Source organism: Callospermophilus lateralis, chromosome X, assembly GCF_048772815.1.
Source record: "Callospermophilus lateralis isolate mCalLat2 chromosome X, mCalLat2.hap1, whole genome shotgun sequence".
NCBI classification, from domain to species: Eukaryota; Metazoa; Chordata; class Mammalia; order Rodentia; family Sciuridae; genus Callospermophilus; species Callospermophilus lateralis.
The window spans coordinates 51352050-51372467 of record NC_135325.1 but is presented as its reverse complement, the minus strand read 5'-3'; the positions used below and the strand labels follow the sequence as shown (position 1 = coordinate 51372467).

The window sequence follows — 20418 nt, the reverse complement described above, 5'->3', positions numbered from 1 at the left end:
TCTTGTCCCCTGCATGTGGCCATATGCTGGGATCCCATTAGGTGTCCAGTAAAGACTTAGTGATTGGTTGCTTTCTGTCTAGCAAGGGAACTGAAGCTGAGGTGAAGAGCAGAAGGTAAGGGACCAGTTTCTGCTGAGTTTGCTTATTTATTTATTTAATTTTTTTAATATTTATTTTTTAGTTTTCGGTGGACACAACATCTTTATTTTATTTTTTTATGTGGTGCTGAGGATCGAACCCTGTGCCCCATGCATGCCAGGGGAGCACGCTACCGCATGAGCCACATCCCCAGCCCTTTATTTTTTTTAATATTTATTTTTTAGTTGTAGTTGGACACAATATCTTTATTTATTTATTTTTATGTGGTGCTGAGGATCGAACTCAGGGCCCTGCACTTGCTAGGCAAGCGCTCTACTGCTGAGCCACAACCCCAGCCCCTGACTTCGCTTATTTCTTCACTGCCACTCAGGTCACAGGATTAGTAGGGTCTTCAGGAAAGCCCTCCATAGTAGAGACCTTGAAAAGACTGATCCCTCAGTTAAGGGTTGACATTCTCTGTTTACCTAAATGATTGCCAAGATTTGTTGCTTGCACATGATACTTTGCAGTTCAACTGCTTTGGCCCTAAGAATAGAAGACAATTTCTGAGGAGGTTTTAGGGTTCTGGGATGTGATTACAAATACTTTGGTCTGTCCTCAGCCACTCAGTACATGGACAATAGGCAGGTAGTCAAAAGCACCCTGATACTGTGATATGGGTGGGAAGCACTGCTATCCCCCACCTTGACCTTAGGTGCCATCACTCATGTCTTTTTCCTCCCATTGTCATTTAGTTTTAGAGGCTGGCAAGTGGAAGGGATGATACCCACCATAGGAACTTGGCAACTTGCTCACACAATGGGTGAATCTACCTAAGGCCTGGAGGTGAGAAAAGGCTAAGGGATGTTGAGGAACCCAGGTCCAGCTCAGTCTCCCAGATAGGCCAGGCCTGGGCACATGACTGATAATGATGCCTCCCTCCCTGCCGGACAGGGCAATCACTCCAAACCCATTGGGAACTCAGGGAATCAATCTTGTTTAATGATTGTGGGAGGAGGTGGGGCTGGTTAATGTTTTTCTGGTTCCTCTTGGGCCGTGGGCCATTTCTGGCTCTGGCCCTGGGCTCATTGTCCCTCCCCCTGGGCTGGGCTGACAGTGCCTAGTGGTATAGGGCAGACACGCCTGCAGACATTCCCTGAGAAAGGGCGGCAGCAGCCAGGTGTGGCAGTGTCGGGGAGGTGAGCAGGCTGGGGACTGAGGGAGGTGGTCCTGGGACTGAGGGCTGGTGTGGCAGCTGTGGGGGCAGAAGTAGGGCTGGGGAGACACCTGGATCTTGCCTTCTCTGGACCTCAGCACTCAGCCACTTAGGTCCCTTCTATGCTTTCCTCTGAGCTGAGCTGAGCTGAGGTTCCTCCTGCCAGGTGCCAGGCTTGCTTAGCTTCTCTCTGCAGCTTCCAATTCTTATCCTCTTTCAAGGCTGAAAGTTGCTTTTCCTCTCACCCTTTTTTTTTTCTCAGACAAATATTCTTCTCACCCCCATAGGGTCAGATTCCCAGGAAGACAGAACCGAGTGACACAAGGTAGCCAAGTTTGTTCCTCTGTGACATTTTCTCCCACGCAGGGACAGGGTTCAGTGGGACAATTGGGCAATGCCAGATGCTGTTTTCCTTCCCAGAATACCAGGCAAACCAGGCATGCTCCCAACACAGGGGTGAAGGTGGATGAATAAATGTACTGAGTGGGCCACAGAGGGCCAGTCAAAGGGGCTGAGGATTTGAGAGCATGTGTTTCCACTTTCTTAAGGGAGGCAGGTAGACTCAAGCTGAGCCTGGGGTAACTGATGGTTTGGGGATCTAAAGGAGGGATGGCTCTTTGTTTAAAAGTTGTTCCAGCTGTTGGGAATGGCACAGCCGAATGCATGGGCTTAAAAAATGAGATGGAGAGAGGAGAATTTAGACAAGAGAAGTTTTAGTGGACTGAAGTGTAGATGAGGATGCAGCATAGCAATATGGAAAGGACCCAGGCTTGGGTGAGGGGCTAATAGGATTTGCAATGAGTTCCAGCTCTTGTTTACCAGCTGTGTGATATGTTACTTCACTTCTTTGAGTTGCCTTTACCTCATCTATGGATTGAAGACAACAGCTCATGGCTCACAGGGTTGTTGTAAGAATAAGAGTTCATGATCATACAGTTTTTAACACATAGTAGGTATTCCATAAATGGTGGCTGTTATAATAAGCTCAAATACAGAGCAACAGGAAGTGGGGGAGTGATGAAGGAGTAATTGGGGATAGTTCAAACAGTGATAAAGGAGTTGACAATAGTAGAAGTTTTATGAAAAGACCACAGTAGGGAAAGGGAAAGGGAAAAATGTAATGAACCAGATGTGACCAAGACTGGCCACAGCATATTGTATGGCATGGTGGAAAGCTATGTCCCATGACTAAAATTCTGTAGAACCACAGGGTGGAGGCAGGGAAGATAAAGATAAGCATGGAAAGAGAAAGAGCTGGAGGAGTTTGGCCTTAACCCTGTCAAACTAATGAAGGCAGCCAGAAATTCAGAGGGAAATCTCAAGGCAAGTCCCATGCCCCCTTATGACCACAGGCTGCCTGTAAAATGGGGGAGGGAGCATGGATTCTGAGAATGAATGTAAGCCCATCCAGCCCAGCTCAACTCCTCTTCCCCAACCCCCCCAAATCACAAGCATTTCCCTGTAGTTGGAAGAAAGAGGTGGGGGCCAAGAAACAGACACAGACTTAACGAATGTGTTGTGTGCATGTGTGTGCACATGCGTGCACATGCCAGAATGCACAGGAAGGAGTAGAGTTTTTTGAGATGTAAGCCTGGTTGCAGTTAGAATCCAAACTCCCTAAAAGAGAAGTCACCAATAGCAGTGCTATGTACAAAGGCTATGAGGTCAAAGAAAAATAAATTTTGGAACTTGATTCTACCACTTGGCAGCAGTGCAATTGCCATTGAGGCAAGTTACTCTGAGTGTCAACTTCCTGGTCTGAAAAATGGGGATAATATTACAGGCTTGTTGTAAGGACTAAGCGCAATCTCCTGATTTGGGGCTGTTCCTGAGTTCTGGGGCAAACCTGAAGCCTGACAAGGCCCCAAAAGCCCTTCTTAATTAAACATGGGAGCAAAACATGCCTGGAGCAGAGCATATCAATACCTGGACTTTAACCCAAAGTTGGGAAAACAGTTTGGATTTCAAAATCAGGTCACTCCCCTAGATGTTTTTTTAAATGCAACCCTTGAGTATTGATGTTGACATAGGGATCAGTTCACTTTCCAACTGGGAAAGCAAAAATTGAAATCCCAGTGCCCACACAAGGGTTCTTAGGGGCCCTGAAGGGAGTTACTGGCTATGTCACAGAGAGTTTAAGACGATAAGAGGCAGAAAACTACAAGAACCTAAAAACTCAAGGGTGGCCAGGATGTCTGTGGGGCACCTCTGAGGGGCAGAAAGACGAGAACAGCTAAGATTCACTTTGGACTTGGAGAAAACAGCCCAGGAAAGGTAAGCAAGAGAAAAATATACCAAAATTGGGAGGCAATGGGAAATTTCAAGAAAAAAGGAGAAAAAAAAGTGGTGTCAATTGATAGGAAAGGAGAGAAGAAGTAAAAGGAGAATGAAAAGACAGGCCAGTTTTGAATACCCCTGTTCCTTAAAAAAAAAAAAAAAAATACATGGAGAGCTGGGGATGTATCAGTAGTAGAGCACTTGCCTAGCATTCAAAAGGTCCTGGGTTCAAGCCTCAGTACAAAAAAAAAAAACTTAAAAATTAATACCCATGGAGCCAGGCACAGGCGCATGCTTATAATCCCAGCTACTTGAAAGGCTGTGCAGGAGGATTATATGTTTGAGGTTTGCCTTAGCAATTTAGCAAGACCCTGTCTCAAAATTAAAAAAGGGCTGGGGAAGTAGCTTAGTGATAGAGTGCTCTGGGTTCACTCTTCAGTACTGGGGAAAAAGTACCCACAGACCTCTATTGGGGAGACTGAGGCAGAAGGATTGTAAGTTTGAGACCAGCCTAGACAACTTAGAGAGACCCTGTCTCAAAATAAAAAGTAAGGGCTGGGGTTGCAGCTCAGTGGTACAGCACTTGCCTAGCATATATGAGGCACTGGGTTTGCTTCTCAGCACCACATATAAAATAAAATAAAGGTCCACTGACAACTAAAAAATTGTTTTTAAAAAAAATAAAAATAAAAACCAAAAGGGCTAAAAGTATAGCTCCATTGTAAGAGTGGCCCTGGGTACAATTCCCAGTACCAAAAAATAGACACACACACACACACACACACACACACACACACACACACACCTCCATGGAAAGAAAGTTGTAAATCTATCCAAGTCAGTGGAGTTTATGGACAAGAATATGGGTTTGGAGTCACTTTGACCTGGCTCAAATCCCAGCTCTGTCACTTGCTGACTGCATGACCTCTAGGCAAGTCCCTTCACTTTTCTTTGCCTCAGTTTCTTCCTCTGTGACAGAGGATAAAAGCAATATCCTACCTTAGGGTGTTGTTCTGAGAATTACATGAAAGAGTATAGTGCATGGTCCTGGCATATAACAGGTGCTCAGTAAATGGTTATTCTTAACAATTCTCCTTCACCACCTGTATTAAGAATCCATAAGTTTTCAATCCTCAGCACCACATAAAAATAAGTAAATAAATAAAATAAAGTTATCGTGTTCACCTACAACTAAAAAAAAAAAAAAGAATTAAAAGGGCTGGGGATGTGGCTCAAGTGGTAGCATGCTCGCCTGGCATACGCGGGGTGCTGGGTTCGATCCTCAGCACCACATAAAATAAAATAAAGATGTTGTGTCCACCGAAAACTGAAAAATAAATATTTTAAAAAAGAATTTTTTTAAAAAGAACCCATATGTTTAAAAAAAAAAAAAAAAAAGCTTGGTGTGGTGGCAAACACCTGTAATTCCAGCAGCTCTGGAGACTGAGGCAGCAGGATCCCAAGTTCAAATCCAGCCTCAGCACTCAGCAATTTAGTGAAGCCCTAAGCAATTTAGTGAAACTGTTTCAAAATAAAAAGGACTGGGGATGTGGCTCAGTAGCAAAGTACTCCTGGGTTCAATCCCCTGTACTAAAAAAAAAAGAAGAAGAAGAAGAAGAAGAAAAAAGAAAAAGGAAAAGAAAGTAAAGAAAAAAAAGAATCCATATAGGCCACATATCTGTAATTCCAGCAACTCGGGAGATGAGGCAGGAGGATAGCAATTGGAGAATAGTCTGGACAGCTTAGCAAGACCCTGTCTCAAAAAATAAAAAGGGCTGAGGATATATTTTTTTTAAAGAGAGTGAGAATTTTTTAATATTTATTATTATTATTATTATTATTATTATTATTTAGTTTTTTTCGGCAGACACAACATCTTTGTTTGTATGTGGTGCTGAGGATCGAACCAGGGCCGCACACATGCCACTTGAGCCATATCCCCAGCCCTGAGGGTATATCTTAGTGGTAGAGAGCCTCTGGGTTCAATACTGCCCACCCCCCCTAAAAAAAAATCTAATACATCTCACTGCCTGAAGCATTTTTTTTAAGCTAACTGAGGTAACTTCTGCAGCAGCTTTGCCTCCAGAATCCCAGACTTGGGAGAAAGGACACCCTTGCCCATGTATCCCCAAACTGGTTTAGGCACTGAGCACAAATTCACCAAGGCTTTATTTTTTCAGCTAAATGAAGAAACGTTGTTGTTCAGAGAAAGACCATATGTCCTGTGGACTGTGCCTTCTTCCCCCAGTTTCATAGATCCCATTCCCCAACTTTTCCAGTTGCTGTTATCCTGCCCTTTCCCTCTATGACAGAGAGGACCACCCAGAAGTGAATAGAGGGCTTCTTCCACCTCCACGATTCCTGCTGTGGAGCCTGCATTAGAGGCAGGAAATGCCCTGCATTTCCTCTGGTCTAGGCCTGCAAATATTCCTCACATTCATTCCCCTGCTTCTAGCACAATCTCCTTGCAACATAATGGCAGAAGCAGTGGGAGGTGGGGAGAGGCCTTCTTTGCCTGCCTAAGGGATGGAGGAGAATTTCCTCTCCAGAGCAACTGGCAAGATCCTGAAAGGGAGATTACAATTCACACTTGACTTTGGGGGCAGGGCAGCAACGGAGCTGGAGCTGTCTGTAAGTCAACAACAACATCTGGGAGGAAAAGGAGAAATCTTGGTTTGGCAGACCAATTAGCCCCCCTAGACGACATTGTTTTCTCTTCCTGAGAAACCCATCAGATCACCAACTGTGAAACCTGACCTGGGCTAAGAACTTTGCAGGTCATTTCATTGAGCCTTGCTGTCACCCTGGATATTAACCCCATTAATAGATGAGCAAGCAAGTTCTGATTAAATTCAGTAGCTAGCTCAAGGTCATATTAGGAGAAGACCCAAGATTCAAATCTAAAGCTCTGAATCTTGCCTATTCCATCTCCTAGCTTGCTGTTTGCTTGGAGACCTTTTGCTTTCTTTTCCTGGCTTGTCCTTGCCATGTGCCCACCTGCCCAGCTCCTCTAGGGATTCCCTTTTCACAACTCAAGGAGGGATAGGAGGAGGGACAGTGAAGTTTGCTCCATGATACTTGAGTTGGGATGTGCTTACAGGTGGAAGGCTTCCATTTTTTTTTTTGGTTTTTTGTTTTCGGGTGCCTTTTTTTTTTCCCCAGGTGACATTAGATGTTGCTTTCTTTTCCTCTTCTTTTTCTTTTTTTGTACTAAGGATTGAATCCAGGGGTGCCTAACCACTGAGTCACATTCAAGCCCTTTTTAAAATATACATTTTTTAAAATTCTGAGACAGGGTCTTACTAAGTTTCTTAGGGCCTCACTTAGTTGCTGAGGCTGGCCTTGAACTTGTGGTTTTCCTACCTCAGCCTCCCTAGTGTCTAGGATTACAGGCATACACTAACAAGCCCTACTTTTCTTCTTTTAAATGGCTAGCTTTTTTTTTTTTTTTTTTTTTGGTACCATCTGCAAAAGTATTAGGTGTCTATTGTGGAAAAATATACACCTCTGCTTTCAGACACTTTTGTTTCATCCTACCCTCCCACTTCTTAGGTGTCTGAACTTGAGTGAGTTATTTAACTGAGTTTTAGCTTCCTCATCAGGAAAATGGGTTAACAGGCTTGCTAAATGGTTTGAAAGAAAGAACTTGTGGGAAAATGCTTAGCACACTTCCTGACAAGATAGACTCCTCCCTTTACTTCCTTCTAGCTCATCCATACCCTGCAGGGGATCTAAGCCTAGGAAAAATCCTGTTGACCCTATGTTTCTGATAGACCATGGGGGAGGGCCCAGAGCATCTTGGTTCCCTGGGATCACCTTGTACATGCACCTGTCTGTGTTCCATCTCCCTACCATGGCCATTCTTCTGGTGGGGCCATGGGGCGGGTGCGGCGATGGACCGGGCGGGCACAGAACAGGTGGGTGCAGGCTGGGTGTCCGGCGCTGGGACACAAGTGCTCTGTGTGTAGGGTGGGCGGAAGTCAGAACGTTTGATCTGAATTCTAAAGGGCGTTGTTCAGAGCCCCACAAAGGTCCCATTGTGCAGACACTGGGTATAAAGCAGCATATGACTCCCCAGCACCGGGCAGCGATGAATTGGGACGCAGGCGCGGACCCAGGGACCACTCCCCCTACACAGACATGAGACCATAGGGGACCTGTCTGGGTGGCCTCAGGGATAGGCGCTCCCAAGGTAATGGCTTTGTTGGTTTTGCCCCAGGTTGGGAGTTAAGGAGCTGGGGGATGGGGAGCCAGAGGGGATGGCTGATAGCAGAACAAAATGGGCCTGATGAAGAAAGGGACTAGAGATGAAAGAATGTTGGATAAATGTGAAGAGGGGGGGATGGGGCTTAGGGAAGTCAAGTCAAGTGAGTGAGGAGGAGGAGATGCTGGCATGGGAGATGAGGTGAAGCGGAAAGCTGTGAAAGTCTTTCCTTTCCTGCCACTGGCTCTTGGAAGAGGTAGGGGTGGTCGCCCAGTTTCCTGCCCCAGTTTTCTGACAGTTTGTTTCACTCACACCTCATGTTTTGCAGGTGTGAATGAGGCAGGATGAACTGGACAGGTTTGTACACGTTGCTCAGTGGTGTGAACCGGCATTCCACTGCCATTGGCCGAGTATGGCTGTCGGTCATCTTCATCTTCAGAATCATGGTGCTGGTGGTAGCTGCAGAGAGTGTGTGGGGTGATGAGAAGTCTTCCTTCATCTGCAACACCCTTCAGCCTGGCTGCAACAGCGTCTGCTACGACCACTTTTTCCCCATTTCCCACGTGCGTCTGTGGTCCCTGCAGCTCATCTTAGTTTCCACCCCAGCTCTCCTTGTGGCCATGCACGTGGCTCATCAGCAGCACATAGAGAAGAAAATGTTGCGACTTGAGGGCCACGGGGACCCCCTACACCTGGAAGAGGTGAAGAGGCACAAGGTTCACATCTCAGGGACACTGTGGTGGACCTATGTCATCAGTGTGGTGTTCCGGCTGCTGTTTGAGGCCGTCTTTATGTATGTATTCTATCTGCTCTACCCCGGCTATGCCATGGTGCGGCTGGTCAAGTGTGAGGCCTACCCTTGCCCCAACACAGTGGACTGCTTCGTGTCCCGCCCCACTGAGAAAACCGTCTTCACTGTCTTCATGCTAGCTGCCTCTGGCATCTGCATCATCCTCAACGTGGCGGAGGTGGTGTACCTCATCATCCGGGCCTGTGCCCGCCGAGCCCAGCGCCGCTCCAATCCACCTTCCCGTAAGGGCTCAGGTTTTGGCCACCGCCTCTCACCTGAATATAAGCAGAATGAGATCAACAAGCTGCTGAGCGAGCAGGATGGCTCTCTGAAAGACATACTGCGCCGCAGCCCTGGCACTGGGGCCGGGCTAGCTGAGAAGAGTGACCGCTGCTCGGCCTGCTGATGCCACATACCAGGCAACCTCCCATCCTGTTCCCCATCCTTCCCTGGGCCTGCCCCTCCTTCTCCCCTGCCAGTTCACAGGCCTCTGCCTGCTAGGGATTACTCCATCCAAACCTTCCTTCCCTCCCTACTGCTCTTCCTCCCAGGGCCTTCTGTCTGGAGAGCTGGAGGAGTGGGGAGAATGAGGCCACCACTATGCCAGTGCTCAAGGTTACCAGGGGTGTGGGTAGCTCTTGTTGCCTGTACCTTTCCCCTCTTCCTTCTCTCTCTTCCTGGGATCACTGGGGACAAGAGATGGGATGCTCTGACAGTTTCTCCAATTCTGAAACTAATCTTAACCCTGTGCTGTCAGATCCCCTATTTCTGGAGTCACATCAATGGGGAGGGATGTGGGCAAGCAGAGTGGAGGAGGGGTTCTGTGGATATGTGGGTGGAGAAGGGAGGGTAGCAAGCATGAGAAAAGGAGGAACAGTGCTTGCCAGCTGGCCACAAAAAGAAGACCTGTCTGGGGGTAATGGAGTTAGGAAGGGAGAAGCAGGCAGATAAGTTGCAGTGGGAGTCAGTCAGGGCTGCCCGTGTCTCCAGTCCCCAAGGCCTCTCTCTGCCTGAAATGTTACACATTAAACAGGATTTTACAGTAAATGAAGAAGTGGCTTGTGTGTTTGTTGAAGTTCTTTCTTCCATAACCTCTGACCTCCCCCTGGATGAGCTGGCCTTGGCTGGCTTTTTGCTGATCAAGAAAGGAAAGGTCAAAAGAAAGAGTGATTTGAAGCTGTAAATGAGGAACTACCACCGTGCTCCTGGCCCCAGCAAAGCCAGATCCTGAGCCATTCTTTCCTGCTTTTTGTTGTTGTTGGTTTTTCTTTCTTCCTTCTTTCCTTCCTTCCTTCCTTTCTTTTTGTTTTCTTGGTGGTTGTTGTTTTCATTTTTAACAATTTTATTGGGGTCTAATTCACATACCTCTTTCCTGTGATTTTAAAAAATTAAAATGACACTTCCCTCTGGAGACACAGGAAATGATAGAGAAATTGAGTGAATGAGACCGAAAGGCACAGAGACAGAGACAGTCTGAAACAGAGGCACGCAGTCCCTGGGTATCTTGCCGAGATCTCTTCCCCCTCACTCCTGGGAAAGCTGTCCCCTTACTCCTTATAAATTTAGCATTCCTTGCAAACCAGTGCCCCACAATCTGCTGATCAGGTATACAATGACTCTGGCCCCTTTCCTCTGGATATAGCCCTTAATTTCATCCTCCTCCTCAGTTTCCTTCTGCCAACTGATTTCTGAATTGACCACCCTTTTGCTATCCCAGAGATGCCTCCACCATAGTTCACACATACCATAGAGGCAGTCTCCTCACAAGCATCACCCCTCCCCCTGTCAGCTGCAGTAGGAAAAGCCCCAGCCTGGGACTCAACAAAGTCAGGTTCAAGTTCTCCCCATGTCACTTACTAGCAAAACACTCCCTTCCCCAAGCCTGTTTCTTAGTGAGCAAACAAGTTTTATCCTAACACATCTCTAAGCTCTCTGTGCTTCTGGGGTTCCTAAAAGACATCCCCAGTCTCACAGTGCTTTCCCCATCTCAGTCACTGTCTTCACAAGTGGACCCTCAGAGTAAAATTTCCCCCACAGCAAGTTTCACTCCTCAGTTTTGCTACCTCCTTGCTAGAGCAAGTATTTGCCACTCCCTCTCTGAATATGTGGACTCCATGTGGGAAGTATATCAGAAAAGTAGAGAAAAATCAGGGTGATCTCATCAGAATTGTTCTCCCTCTCAAAATAATTCTTCCCCTTCAGAGAGAAAGCATGGAAGGTCTACTCCTTGGAGGAGATTTCTCCTTTAGAAAAGAGAGTGTGGGTATTTTTTTTCCCACCACACTTAGCAACCCCTGAGAGAGAGCTTCTCCTCTCTTAAAAGAAAAACACTTCTTGCCTGCAAGAAATTTCATTTCTCCTTAGGAATTGACATTGCACCCTGTCAGAAGAGAGGTCCCCACTCATGGTGACAGAGATTCCTTTTCTTATGGAAAGACATCTTCATTCACAATGCAACTCAGCAAACACAGAGCATTTCCTCTCTGCCCAAAAGGCCATCAAGAGAATGATTTTCTCTTTAAAATCCCATCCTGGTCCAAGAGGGAACCTGGAGCCCTCCTGACAATGAGAAATGTGAAACCCCTTATCACCTCAGAAATCTACCTTGTCTTCAAAAGATTCTATCAACTCCCTTAGGGAAAAGGTTCCAATTCTAGATCAGGCTTTCCTCTCCAGGGGGCAGTGGTGGGACAATAAAGCTATTGGGTTGGTTGTTAATAGCCTGAGGGAGAACATGTGATTCTTGTATCCTCTGTACCAGGTGGGAGCAGCATTCCTTAGGGAATGTCTGAATGCAAGGTTTCATGGAAATAGGGGTGAAGGGCAGGCGGACCCAGGACTGACTTTTTTTTGGTGAGGTTGGGGGAAGGGTTTCCAGGATTTGAATCCAGAAGTGCTCTACCACTGAGCCACATCTGAAACCTTGTATTTTATTTTTCATTTTGAGACAGACTCTCGCTAAGTTTCCCAGGCTGACCTCAAACTTGTGATCCTCCTGCTTCAGCCTCCCAGATAGCTGGAATTACCAGCATGTGTCACCATGCTCAGCCATGGACTGACCTGTCACAAGAGTATAAGAAAGAGACACTGAAGCAAGTGGGGCTAGGGTGGGGAAGAAGGCATTGGAATTAGGAGACCTGGCTTTCCATTGATAAGCTCTATCCCCTCAGACACATTATACTCACTTGATCCAGGGCTCAGTTTCTTCATCTGCAATATAGCATTCATAATAACAGCAACAGAGTTTTTTTGTGAGAATCAAACAAGATGTATTTCAAAGCTGGTTATAACTATAAAGTAAGGTAAGATACTCTTATAAGCACTAAGACCATGGCCTTGAGGCATAACTAGAACTCTCTATGAGCCAGAAAAGAGTAAGACTGGTTCAACTAGGCTGAAACTAGTGCAAAGAACTTGGCAATAATAGGATTGGCTCTGTTAGGAAGCAGATAGAAGTCCAAACATCAAAGTCCAAGAGATGTTGCAAACTTGAACATGACACATCAAAGGGTCAATATTCAAGGGGTCTGATCTGGGAACCAAAAAGGCCTAAGAACAAGAGGTTCTTGCAGTCTCTCATGGTTGTGGTGCTTTTAGGAATATCTACGGCAATTTAGAGGTGTTTGTGTAAAAACATCAGGAGCAGGGAGAAAAGAGAATCAGCTTGTGGATGAAGAGGCTTGCTGAACTAGGAGAGTAGTCAAGGCCCCAGCTGAGTTGAGATTTCAGAGCAAGCTGCAGTATCCATAGAGAATTGGCATGGCAACCACAAACTGGTTCAGATGCTCAATCAGATAGCTTGGTTGTACACAGTGGGGGATAGAGAGGAATGCTCACTCCTTTTACTGATTCCACAATACTAAAATGCCAGACCCGACCTGTAATAGAAAAGGAACTCCACAATTCTACCAAGCCAGGTTCCCTTCAATTCCCAGATGAGGCCAGGCCAAACCTACAGGGACAGGTGGAGAAAGGATGGAGATATTCCATGGAAGGAAAATAAAACAGGCAGAAAATACACAGACATCTTATAGGGTGTGGTAAGTCTTCAGAGTTAGACAAATAATCTGCTGTGGAAGCTATATAGAATGGAATGGCTGGAGGGGAAAAAAACTGTGAGCAGATTGTGATGCACTTTGTGTGTCACTACAAAGGGTGAAGACTTTCCATAGGTAGTGGGAAAACATTAAGCATGTTGAGGAGGGGAATCACACTTTCAGACTTGTGCATTTGGAAGTGCACTCTGACAGCTACATGGAGAATTAGATTGGGGATTAGGAAGATCAGAGGCAGAATGGCCAGTTAAGGAGCTGCTGTGATAGCCCAAGTGAGTCCTATGGGACTAGGACAGTGGCAGAGGAATAATAAGAAACAGCTGGAACAGCCATTTTGGATGGAGAATATACAAGAGCATGTGGTAACTGGGTGTGGTGGGGAGGGAGGAGCCAAAGATCATTTGGAGGTTTCTTTCCTTCCTCTCCCTTGACTAGCAAAAACCTAGTCAGTCAACATTCAGCTCAAATGTCATATCCTCTGTGAAGCTTCTAACTTTCTTCTCTCCACCCTCATGTTCTGACCAAGTCCCCCAGAACGAGTCTCCCCCTTCACTCTGAATTCTCACAGTACATCATGGCAGTATGTCTAAGAGAGTGCTTATCATACTGTGTGGTAATAACTTGCATATGCTTAACACATATCATGGGCTTCATAGCCTGCATTATTAATGGCAGCCAAGAAGAGGGTATAGGCACATGCAAAGGCTCAGAGTCTTGAAAGAAAAGAGTGTATTGACCAGAGAAAAGAAAGCATGGGATGTCAGGGTGTGGTAGTAAGAGGTGAAGCTGGTGCCTTCAATAGCAAAGGAGGTTGGAACCAATAAATGATGGGTCTCATACAAGTACACAGAAGTTTGTTCAGGTGTTTGAACTCAAGTATCATGTGTAGAGATGCTTCTGACTTAAAAGTTAGGCCCCTACTATCTAGGAAAGACATTCTATACTCATGATTATAGACTTAGATTGAAGATATTGAGGAGTTTCAGGTCAGGGCAGACATTTGTACAAACACATGCATTAAAGTTGAGGGTGAACTACGGAAGAAAAGCAGAATGATTTGACAGCAGACTACAAGGAGAAAGGAGAATTGACCAACTGTTCTACATTTCAACTGAAACCCTGTGCAAATTCAATGTAATTTGGCTATTAAGAAAATGGTCTAAAAAAAAGAGCAGAGCTGCATTTGCCTGTAATCCTATCAACTTGGGAGTCTAAGGCAGGAGGATAACAAGTTTGGGACCAGCCTCAGCAACTTAGTGAGGTCCTGTCTCAAAAATAAATAAATAAGAGGCTGGGGTTGTGGCTCTGTGGTAGAGCACTTGCCTAGCATGTGTGAGGCACTGGGTTCGATCCTCAGCACCACATATAAATAAATAAAATAAAGGTATTATGTCCATCTACAAATGAAAATTTAAAATGAATAAATTAGAATAAATAAAAAATTTAAAATGTTTCTTAGTTTTAGGTGGACACAATATCTTCATTTTACATTTATGTGGTGCTGAGGATCAAACCCAGTACCTTCTGCATGCTAGGTGAGCACTCTACCACTGAGCCACAACCCCAGCCCAGAATTTTAAAAAATTAAAAAGTATTTAAAATTTTAAAAAGTTGTAAAATAAATAAATAAATAAATAAAAGGGTTGGGGGCTTAGCTCATTGGTAAAGTGCACACACACACACACACACACACACATACATACATACATATGAGCATGGTCTACTTCTTACGTATATAACTTTGGCCATGCAACTTGACCACTCTATGCCTCAGTTTCCTCATCTATAAATCAGAGATAATAATAAATAATAGTACTTGTGTCACATGGCTATAGTGAGGATTAAATGTCCTAATTATGTATAAAGCCCTTAGAACAGAACCTCGTATATAGTAAGCTCTATACAAGTGTATGCTGTTTTTCTTTTTTTTTTTCTTTATTCTTTTTTGTACTGGGGATCAGACCCAGAGGTGCTTTACTACTGAGCTACATCCCCAGTCCTTTTTATTTTTAATTTTGAGAAAGGGTCTCCCTAAATTGTTGAAGCTGTTCTTGAAAATATGATCACATGAGGAGATGAATCACACTTTCAGACTTGTGCGTTTGGAAGTGCACTTTGACAGCCACATGGAGAGTAGATTGGGATTAGAAAGACCAGAGGCAGAATGGCCTCAGCCTCCCTAAATTTCTGGGATTACAGGCATGTGCCAGTGCTTCTGGCTTTTATTTTATTTTTTAAAGTTTTTGTGGTGTTGGGGATTCAACCTGAGGCCTTTCATGTGCTAGGTAAACACTCTTAACACTTAGCTACACTTGCAGCCCAGCAAATGAATATTTGCTCTTTCATATCCACATTCTCATTTCACCATCTTGGCCATTCCTCCAGCTAGTCACCTACTCTCTCAAATGCTGAGCTAAACTCTTTCTCAGATAGTCATTGTGCTTTCTTTTTTTCTTTTCTTTTCTTTTTCTTTCTTTCTTTCTTTTCTTTTCTTTTTTCTTTTTCTTTCTTTTCTTTTTTTTTTTTTTGTACTGGGGATTGAACTCAGGGGCACTTAATCACGGGGCCACATCCCCAGCCCCATTTTGTATTTTATTTACAGACAAGGTCTCACTGAGTTGTTTAGTGCCTCCCTTTTGCTGAGGCTGGCTCTGAACTTGTGATCCTCCTGTATCAGCCTCCCAAGCTGCTGGGACTATAGGTGTGCACCACCATGCCCAGCTTCACTGTGCTTTCTTGACTGTCTAGTTTTAGGTACAGCAACCTAAAACTAGACAGTCAAGAAAGCACAATGTCAAAAAAGCAACTCTGTATTTGTATTTGCTGCACATGTAGCAGTACATATGACCACACTGGCATATATGTGAGAGGATAGCTATGAGGGAGTGCCTTAATTCTCTTTTTTTGGAGGGGTATCAGTGACTGAACCCATGGGCACTCTGCCCATGAGCCAATCCCCAGCCCTTTTTTTGTATTTTATTTAGAGACAGGTTCTCACTGAGTTGCTTAGCGCCTCATTGTTGCTGAAGCTGGCTTTGAACTCTCAATCCTCCTGTCTCAGCCTCCCAAGCCACTGGGATTATTGGCATGTGCCACCACAACTGGCTTCATTCTTAACGTAATTTTTTTTTTGTACCAAGAATTAAACCCAGGAGTGCTTAACCACCAAGCCATATCCCCAGCCATATGTATATTTTAGTTGTAGATGGACACAATACCTTTATTTTATTTATTTATTTTTATGTGGTGCTGAGGATTGAACCCAGTGTCTCACATGTGCTAAGCAAGCACTCTACCACTGAGCCACACCCAGCCCCTCTTAATGTAATTTTAATGAAAATGATGTATCCTAATAATAATATAGTCTGAAACTTTATTACTAGACTTAGAAATTACTTAGGTTGAAGAGAGTGGAAGAGTGGTCACTAGAGACAGGGAAGGGGAGGGATGAGAGGGTGGTTAGAAGTTAGATAACAGGTTCCAAAATACAGTTAAATAGGAGAATTAATTCTGATGCTCTATAGCAGAGCAGGGTAACTCTATTCTACAACAATTTCTTGTATATTTAAAAAATAGCTAGAAAACAAGAGTCCAAAGTTTTTCTAACATACAGAAATGATAAATGTTTGAAGAGATGGAAATGCTAATTACCTTGATTTGACTGGGATTACACGTGTGTACTTGTATTGAATTATCACATTGTACACCATAAATATGTACAAATATTACTTGTCATTTCAATAAAATTTAAAAAGGGAAAAAGAAAAAGAAATGACTTAGGTGGATGAAAGGAAAGAAGACTTTTATGGAGCACCCTGTATGTGCCAGATTTGGTGCTAAATTAAGCACTGATATACATAATCTTGGTACCGGCAAGGTAGCTATTATTATCCTAATACTTGTAGTTGAGGAAATGGGGGCTCAGCGAGTTTAAATAATATATCCAAAGATTGCACAGTTTAAAACTACAGAGCTAGAATTAAAACCTAGACCTATCCTAATTCCAAATTTGTGCTATATCTTCTATAATAAACACTCTATGCTGCTTTTGGACACATTTCTTGGGGTTGGTGATGAAGTGGGGGTGGGGAGCTCAGTATATGAAAATATTCCTATATACTAATCTGCTGGAAAGCAAAATGCACATAAGGTTAAAAGATGAAAAAGTTAAAGAAAGAGCTGCCTGGGCTCAGACAGGGAAGGGCAGTCTGAGGGAGAGAGCCTCTCCAGGGATCTCTGCCCCAAGCAAGTTCCAGAAATTGTCCTTCCTCTGGGTTAATACAATCTGGAGCCTGCCACCCTTTTCTATTTTTGCCATAATCTCCTAACCAATAATGGAGGCAATGAGAGTCAATGCTTATTAAAGCACTCACTCCATGCCAGGCACTGTGCTAAATGTTATGTTCTCTAATCCTCACCATTCATTGAAGAATACCATATTGTCCTCATATTATAGATTAGGAAACTGAGTCCCATATAGATTAAGTAACTTGCCCAGGCCACATAGCTAGGAAAGAAGGGGCTGAGCCATAGAAGTGGAACTAGTCTGCTGGGTGCCAAAGGATAAGCGCTAACCACTTCTGTACTATGCTTCCTCCCTGTAACTGGCCTCCTGGGTTTCTTCAGTGTCCAGTCCTCCTATATCTCACCCAGATTTACTAAAGTCACCTTAAAACATGAAGCATATGCTAACAATTCTTTGTGAAAGTCCTTTAATGTTTTCCCACTGCTTTTAGGATAAAGTATGACAGGAACACTTTCCAGGATACCAGGATAAGATATGATCGCTCCAGCTTGCTGGAACTGAGGGGTTATTTGGTGTCTTAGCTTTTTCGCCACTGTGATCAAAAGACCTGCCAAGAGCAATTTTAGAGGAGCAAAGGTTTATTTGGGGGTCACAGTTTTATTTATTTTTTAATATTTATTTTTTAGGTGTAGTTGGACACCATGCCTTTATTTTATTTACTTGTTTTTATGTGGTGCTGAGGATCGAACCCAGGGCCTCGCATGTGCTAGGTGAGCACTCTACCTCTGAACCATAACCCCAGCCCTTGGGGCTCACAGTTTTAGAGGGCTCAAGCCATAGATGACTGACTCTGTTGCTCTGGGTCCAAGACATCATGTACATCATGGGGGAAGGTGAGGCAGAACCTCATGGTGAAAGGGCATAACAGAGGAAAGCAACTCAGACATGGCAACAAGGAAGCAGAGGGAAAATAAGCTCTGTTCACCAGTGACAAAATATATACCCCAAAGCTACTCCCCCAGTGACCTACCTCCTCAAGCCATCCCCTATCTGCCTACAGCTAATCTATTCATGTGGATTGATGCACTGGTTAGGTTAAAGCTCTCATAACCCAATCATTTTATCTCTAAAGTTTCTTTTCATTTTAGTTTAATTAATTAATGTTTTGATGCCAGGGATTGACCCCAAGGGCACTTAACCACTGAGCCACATCCCCAGCCCTTTTTATTTTTTATTTTAAGACAGGTTCTTGCTAAGTTGCATAGTGCCTCACTAAGTTGCTGAGGCTGTCTTTGAATTTGTGATCCTCCCCAATCACTGGGACTATAGGTGTGTGCCACCACACCCAGCTACACCTCTAAATTTTCTTGCATTGTCTCTCTCATTAGCTTTTTGAGGATGCCTCATATCTAAGCCATAACATGTGAGATGCTATACACTCATTGCTAAAACTGGGTAAGTTCTGGGTAAACCCTAATGACTGGTCACCTTAGCAGGCAAGATGGCATTCAATGCTTTTTAAAACTTAATATCATCTATTTTCCCAAACAATACCCACAACCAGTACACCCTCTCCTCAGTCCTCTGCTGCCCAATCACTCTTTCTTTTAGACCTTCTGTGTTGTGTTATGCCTCTCTGCCTTCGTTCACACTGACCTCAGCACCTCCACTGCCTGACAAACTATTGCTAACTCCTCATGAAAACCCAGCTCTCATGTCACTACTGTGGTATCTAGGTTTTCTGGGAGACAATGAGAAACAATTAACATTCTGCCCTGGCTATTTTATTGACATGTGAGTCTTTCCAGAGTCAGAACATGGATGAGGTAAATGAGACACCTAGAGTATAAAATTGAAGGATTTATTTGCTCTTGAGGTCATATGAAAGCCAGCTCTGAACTTATGTAACACTGAGAGTAAATGCCTTTTTTTTTTTTTTTTTTTTTTTGCAGTAGGGATTAAGCTCAGGGGCATTTAACCACTGAGCCACATCCCCATCTCTTTTTATTTTTTATTTTGAGACAGGGCCTCACTAAGTTGTTGAAGATGACTTTGAACTTGTGGTCCTCCTGTCTCAGCCTCCCAAATCACTGGGATTACAGGTGTGGGTCACCATGTCAGGCTAAGTGCCTTCTTTTTACACCCATAGGTACCGTGGTTGCCTCACCCTAGTCCTATCCCTAGTCTTTCCTATCAGAGCAGGGACTCCTCAAGAGCCTACCTCAAGGGACTGGGGTTGTGTCTCAGTGGTAGAGCACACATCTAGTGCGTGTGAGGCACTGGGTTCGATCCTCAGTACCACATATAAATAAATAAAAAATAAAGGTATTGTGTCCACCTACAACTAAAAAAAAATATTTTAAAAAAAGAGCCTACCCCAAACCTGCTGCAGTGGCACATAACTGTAATCCCAGTGGCTTGGGAGGCTGAGGCAGAAGGATTGCAAATTCAAAGCCAGCCTCAGCAACTCAGCGAGGCCCTAAGCAAATTTGTGAGATCTGTCTCAAAATAAAAAAAAAATAAAAAGGGGCTGGAGATGTGGCTCAAAGGTTAAGCACCTCTGGATTCCAGCTCTGGTACAAAAAGGAAAACAAAAGAACCTAAACCAAGCTCTTATTTATCATTTATCTATCCATAGTGATTAGCACAAGGCTGGGCACAGAGTTGAAATTTAGTTGAACAAATCACATTAGGTTCTTTTCTGTTCCAACAGTGGAAGGAAGCAAAAAGAAGAGGATAGCTTTGAGTCCTGTTGTTGGTGGAGGAGAAAGGAAATTTAACAGATTTTATGGTAGAGTGCATGCTTAGAGTTTGCAAGATTAAGGGTTTAATCCCAAGCAAAACACATCACACACACACACACACTTAATAGACTTCACCTTGGCCTGTGAGGACAGATTTCATCCTCATGATTGTACCTTTGACATCTTGCAGATTTGGGTCTTCTTCCTACTGTTCTAGTCTCTCTTTCAGTTCCTTCTCTGATTAACTATAGATTGCCGCAGTCTGGCTGGGCACAATTCAGGAGCCACTTGTCAAAAGAAACTAACTTTATTTTTAGAACCACACATGATAAACAAAACAGCTCCTCAGGAAAAAACCCTCAGAGCCCAACTGCCACCACCGGCTTCCCACAAGCCACACACCCCAACAACCTCTTCTACCCACAATCCTCCTGCTCTTGAGGCCGATTGGCTGGGTCGCATGGGCGGAGCCAAAAAAGTCCCCCAATGAGCAGCTCCGTGGTCTGAAAGGGCAGGGAAACAGCCCAATGAGCATCACCGCAGAGGAGCCAATCAGCTAGATGTTGCTGGGGCCGCTGTGAGCCAATCATCAGCTGGCAGTCTGAAAGTTTGCTGGGGCCCCTTCAGCTCATCAGCTGGCAGTCTGAAAGTTTGCTGGGGCCCCTTAGGCTGTGGCTCTCAACAATAGATATTCCCCATAGTACCATTTTTTGGTGCTCTTTTCTCTTCACTCTCCTCAAGTGACCTTATTTACTACTAGAACTTCAGTTAGAAGTTCTTTGCAGATGACCTAGCATCCTCATGCAT

At 44.3% G+C, this 20418-nt stretch overlaps 1 protein-coding gene across 2 annotated transcripts; it reads left to right on the top strand.

Moving 5' to 3' along the window:
- The first annotated feature begins 1193 nt into the window (after positions 1-1193).
- On the top strand, positions 1194-9620 carry Gjb1 (gap junction protein beta 1). 2 transcript variants are annotated; one of them, XM_077107329.1, is made up of 2 exons: positions 1194-1278; positions 8105-9620. In XM_077107329.1, the coding sequence occupies exon 2, from the start codon at positions 8121-8123 to the stop codon at positions 8970-8972; it is 852 nt and encodes a 283-aa protein (XP_076963444.1). In that variant the 5' UTR covers positions 1194-1278; positions 8105-8120; the 3' UTR covers positions 8973-9620. The 2 variants fall into 2 exon arrangements, with proteins under 2 accessions (XP_076963444.1, XP_076963445.1); XM_077107330.1 differs by lacking the exon at positions 1194-1278 and adding an exon at positions 3332-3569.
- Positions 9621-20418: the final 10798 nt, after the last annotated feature.